Here is a 4,222-nt window from a genome sequence, read left to right as displayed (position 1 = left end):
ATGATGAAGGATGAAAGCGTAAATTTGTGTGGATTTGAATTTTAAAGGAAAAAAAAAAAGGGCAATAAGGGTACGTTGGTTGAAGAATATGGAAAAGGACTTGCCAGCAGCATGGAGGTCCACTACTCATCCAAATATTGAATATTGAACACAATTGTATAAGTTACAGAAAAAAAGTATTAATAATTTCAGCAAAAAAGTTACATCAACAGTAATAATAATTTCAATTAAAATACTTTTTCTCTGAATTTTTTTAAGAGTAACACAGCTCCTTTTAAATTTAATCAGTTATTTTTAAATCTTGTTTTAATGGAATCTCCGGTACGTTTTTTTTTTTTTTAATTTTACTTTGTCTTTTCTTTATTTTTCACTCATTTTACAATCTTGTAAGACATATTAAATGATAACTATGACACAAAAATAATTTAAATGCAATAATTAAGCATTTATTAGAGAATGACTGTGTTTTATATTAACAAAAAAAAAGTAGAGAATAAGTAAAGATAAAAAGTTGAAAAAAAAAATTACCTCCTTTTTTTTGGTAATTCAAGCCTTTGAGCAAACTATCTCTGTAATAATGGGATTCAATTGGTTTTAATCGATTGATTCTTCGTTTAAAATTCCAAATTAAATGAATATGGAATTTATTAATTTATTGCTACTTGTGTTTTTAGTTTATGTACATGAATTAATTATAATTAGATATTATCTTAAAATACGTTGAGATTTAGTCTGCTAACTTAAATAAAGTCAAATACCCTAACAAGTTATAATCACTACTGTACGTAGTCTCCCTAAATTTTGTTCTATCAATTATTGTTATTTTCGCGCAAGTAATTTTTTTTTTTTTTACCAAACTCGTAATTTATATCTATATGATTAAAAATTCCGATTCTAGGAGTTGGTCCCCGTTTCTTTGTAATGTATATTATATTTTAAATATTTTGATAATTAGGTCAAATATTTATGGTTGGAAGTTGATCTATGCAGATATTTAAGTTATATATATATATATATATATATATATATATATATATATATATATATATATATAATGTTTATTGTAAGATGTACAGTGGTATGTCTTCTCTATTTTAGATAAGATAGTTTAGTATTATCTTTTTGTTATTATTTTAAAGATTGTAAATAATTCTATCAGTCCATCTTTTATATTAATTAATTAATATTAGAAAATACGTTATTTTTTTAGTATGAATATTTTCAAAAAGGATAAAGATGAAAGGGATTGACATCTTAAATTGAGACATGGGAACGATTATTTTTCTTTTCTAATCACTAATTTTCTCTCTATTTTTGCCGTTAATTTTTGTAGACTCTTGCTTCTAACTTCAAGCAATATTAACGTACCAATATACTATTCTGATTAAATTATTTCACATATTTTATAATATAAACGTAATTAATTACATAATTACTTACAAATAAAAATAAAATTAGCTTATAAAACCTATAAACATCAATAAAATAAAACTTAGGAGACATTCAATTGTTGTTTTCCTCCTAGGTTTGATTAAATTATTGGTCAGAAATACAAAACATAGATATTAAAGGTGAGTTAATATAATTTAATTAAAATACAAAGCCAATCATATAAGTTTCAATTATTACATTACTTTTTCTCAACATACCCAATAATATATGTTTACAACACACTCATAAATTTGTTTGTCCATCATATTTTTAACTTCACTTGAAAGAAAAATATAAACACGTAGTGTAAAGAGTATCACTTAATTCAAAATAGAAACCAACATAACTTCTTACAAACTTCCATCAATTTCTCATGTGCAATATCCTAATAATAGTACTGGATAAGTTCTGAATCCTCACTATAAAATTGTAATGACAAGTGAATAATTCATTATCCATGGATATAACGATTTTTGAAATGATATTTATAGACAAAGAATGATACACAACTTCACTGGAATGAGATTTATCGTAGAGAGTGTTCGGACACAATCCTCGTCCCCGTCATAAGGACCCGTTCAATGCGAACCACAACATGAATATCACCTAAAAATACTTTCACTTTTAACTCCTTCATTCCCCACATTCCACGCGTAACACTAACCATCTTATCTTCAAAAAACACCCACAAACAGAAACAACTAAAACAGCATCAAAACATAATCCTTTACGTCCTTCACTTCACCCCACTCCCATACATGCAAACACCCAACTATGTGTTAGGATTATAAGGAGGGGTTTCACTGGGGAGAACAACACCAATGAGATATGAGCCTAACCACATAAGATACTGACACCACTCTCAACCCAAAACCTTAAGGCAATGGGTTTATGGGCCTTGATCCTTATATGGTGCTCTACTTTCTCAATTCTGGTCAATGTGGGACTTAGACTCACACTTGGAGTCCCTTCAACCACATTGGTACACTCCCCCTCCAGCGGAAGCATTCCCAACCACACGAGTACCCCTTCTCGTACCGCCGTTCATCTTAACGGGACACGCTTACCTGGAATCCTTTGCCAGGAAGACTTTCGATACAGGGACCTTACTGCACTCGTCTGAACCGATTTTAACCATCGGCTCTGATACCACTTGTCAGGTTTTACAGAGGGGGAGTGTACTAATGTGGTTGAAGGGACTCACCCTTGAGGGGGAGATTGTTAGGAATCCAAGTGTGAGTCTAAGTCCCACATTGACCAGAATTGAGAAAGTAGAGCACCATATAAGGATCAAGGCCCATAAACCCATTGCCTTAAGGTTTTGGGTTGAGAGTGGTGTCAATGTCTTATGTGGTTGGGCTCAGATCTCATTGGTGTTGTTCTCCCCAGTGAAACCCCCTCTGTAAAACCTGACACTATGTCTACACCGAAATCAAAGCGGAGAACTCCAAAGTTTCACCACCGCCAACACTGCCATCTCTGTCGGAAATCACCCCGTCGACTTTGATATTCTTCACCATGGCCGTGGCCGGCTTCTGCTTCCTAGGTGTCGCCATCGTCTTCTTCTGCAGGTACTGCTTCAGGAACATCTCCAACACTAACACCCTCGTCCGTCTCTCTCCTCGCGATTCTCCCCCCAGAGGCCTCGACCCTTCTCTGCTAACCACCTTCCCCACCTTCCTCTACGCCACCGTCAAGGATCTCCGCACGGAGAAGGATTACTCACTCGAATGCGCCATTTGCTTGCTGGAGTTCGACGACGACTGCATGCTGCGTCTCTTAACCGCCTGCTGCCACGTCTTCCACCAGGACTGCATCGACTCCTGGCTCCGCTTGCACAAGACTTGCCCCGTTTGCCGCACGGATCTCGATACTCGGGCGAGTAACGCCGACGCGCAGAGACCTCATGACCAAAACGAGGAGAATGCGGAACACGAGAGAAGCGATCACGTGAGCGTTGATGTGAAAGAAGGTGATGACGGAGACGAGAGACACGATGATGGTGATGAGGGAGGTTCGATGAATGTGCGCATGCAGCGTGAGAGGTTTGCAAGTGCACGTTCACACTCGACGGGGCATTCCATAGTTATGGTTAATGATCACGACGACGATGATGCGAAATACACTCTGAGATTGCCACAAGATGTGGCTTTGAAAATTGTAAGAGGGCACCATTACTCCAAGAGTTGTTCTAGTTACAAAGACATTGCAGGATCTTCTGCTGCACCTTGTAGTAATTGTGGTTATGTTGAAACTCTATTGGATAGCTCCAGTAATGGTGCAAATAATAGTTAACCTCGTTATTTTGTTCCTGGTTCTCGTACTTTTTTTCATGCTTTAATCTTTTTGATGTTTAAAATTATATTTTTAAACCAGTTTTCTTTAAGGAATTTAAAAAAAACACGTGAAAAAAATATAAAATTAATATTTACTAAAATTAAAAGAAGTTCACAAATAAATTAATATAGAAGTCATCTCCAAATTTTATTTTTGATATATGTAAGTTAATTTAAATTACAAAATTAATGTAAAAAATTAAAAAAACTAAGGTTGATTTCTAAAAAGTGGGAAGGTTTGTTTTAAACAAGATTGGTGATAATTAATTAACACCGATCAAATACATTAACAATAACAACTATTTTTATTATCTTTTTATTCAAATCTTCTACATTCATTATAAGAATTCTCATTATACAAACGGAATATTTTAATGACAAAAATGAATTAAAATTTAAATTATTGATGAATATTTTTGTTAGTAATAAATTCGTTAGTAATTCATTAATATTTT

At 33.7% G+C, this 4,222-nt stretch overlaps 1 protein-coding gene across 1 annotated transcript; it reads left to right on the top strand.

Annotated features, from left to right (window-relative positions):
* Nucleotides 1-2,214: 2,214 nt before the first annotated feature.
* LOC114174591 (RING-H2 finger protein ATL29-like) lies at nucleotides 2,215-3,726 on the top strand. The gene has a single exon (XM_028059423.2). It carries the CDS (start codon nucleotides 2,950-2,952, stop codon nucleotides 3,724-3,726), a length of 777 nt encoding a protein of 258 aa, XP_027915224.2. The 5' UTR covers nucleotides 2,215-2,949.
* Nucleotides 3,727-4,222: the final 496 nt, after the last annotated feature.

This window comes from Vigna unguiculata, chromosome 2 (assembly GCF_037176805.1).
Source record: "Vigna unguiculata cultivar grain cowpea cultivar isolate G323 ecotype 2 chromosome 2, ASM3717680v1, whole genome shotgun sequence".
Lineage (NCBI taxonomy): Eukaryota > Viridiplantae > Streptophyta > Magnoliopsida > Fabales > Fabaceae > Vigna > Vigna unguiculata.
The sequence above is the reverse complement of the archived record's forward strand: the minus strand, read 5'-3'. Positions and strand labels throughout refer to the sequence as shown.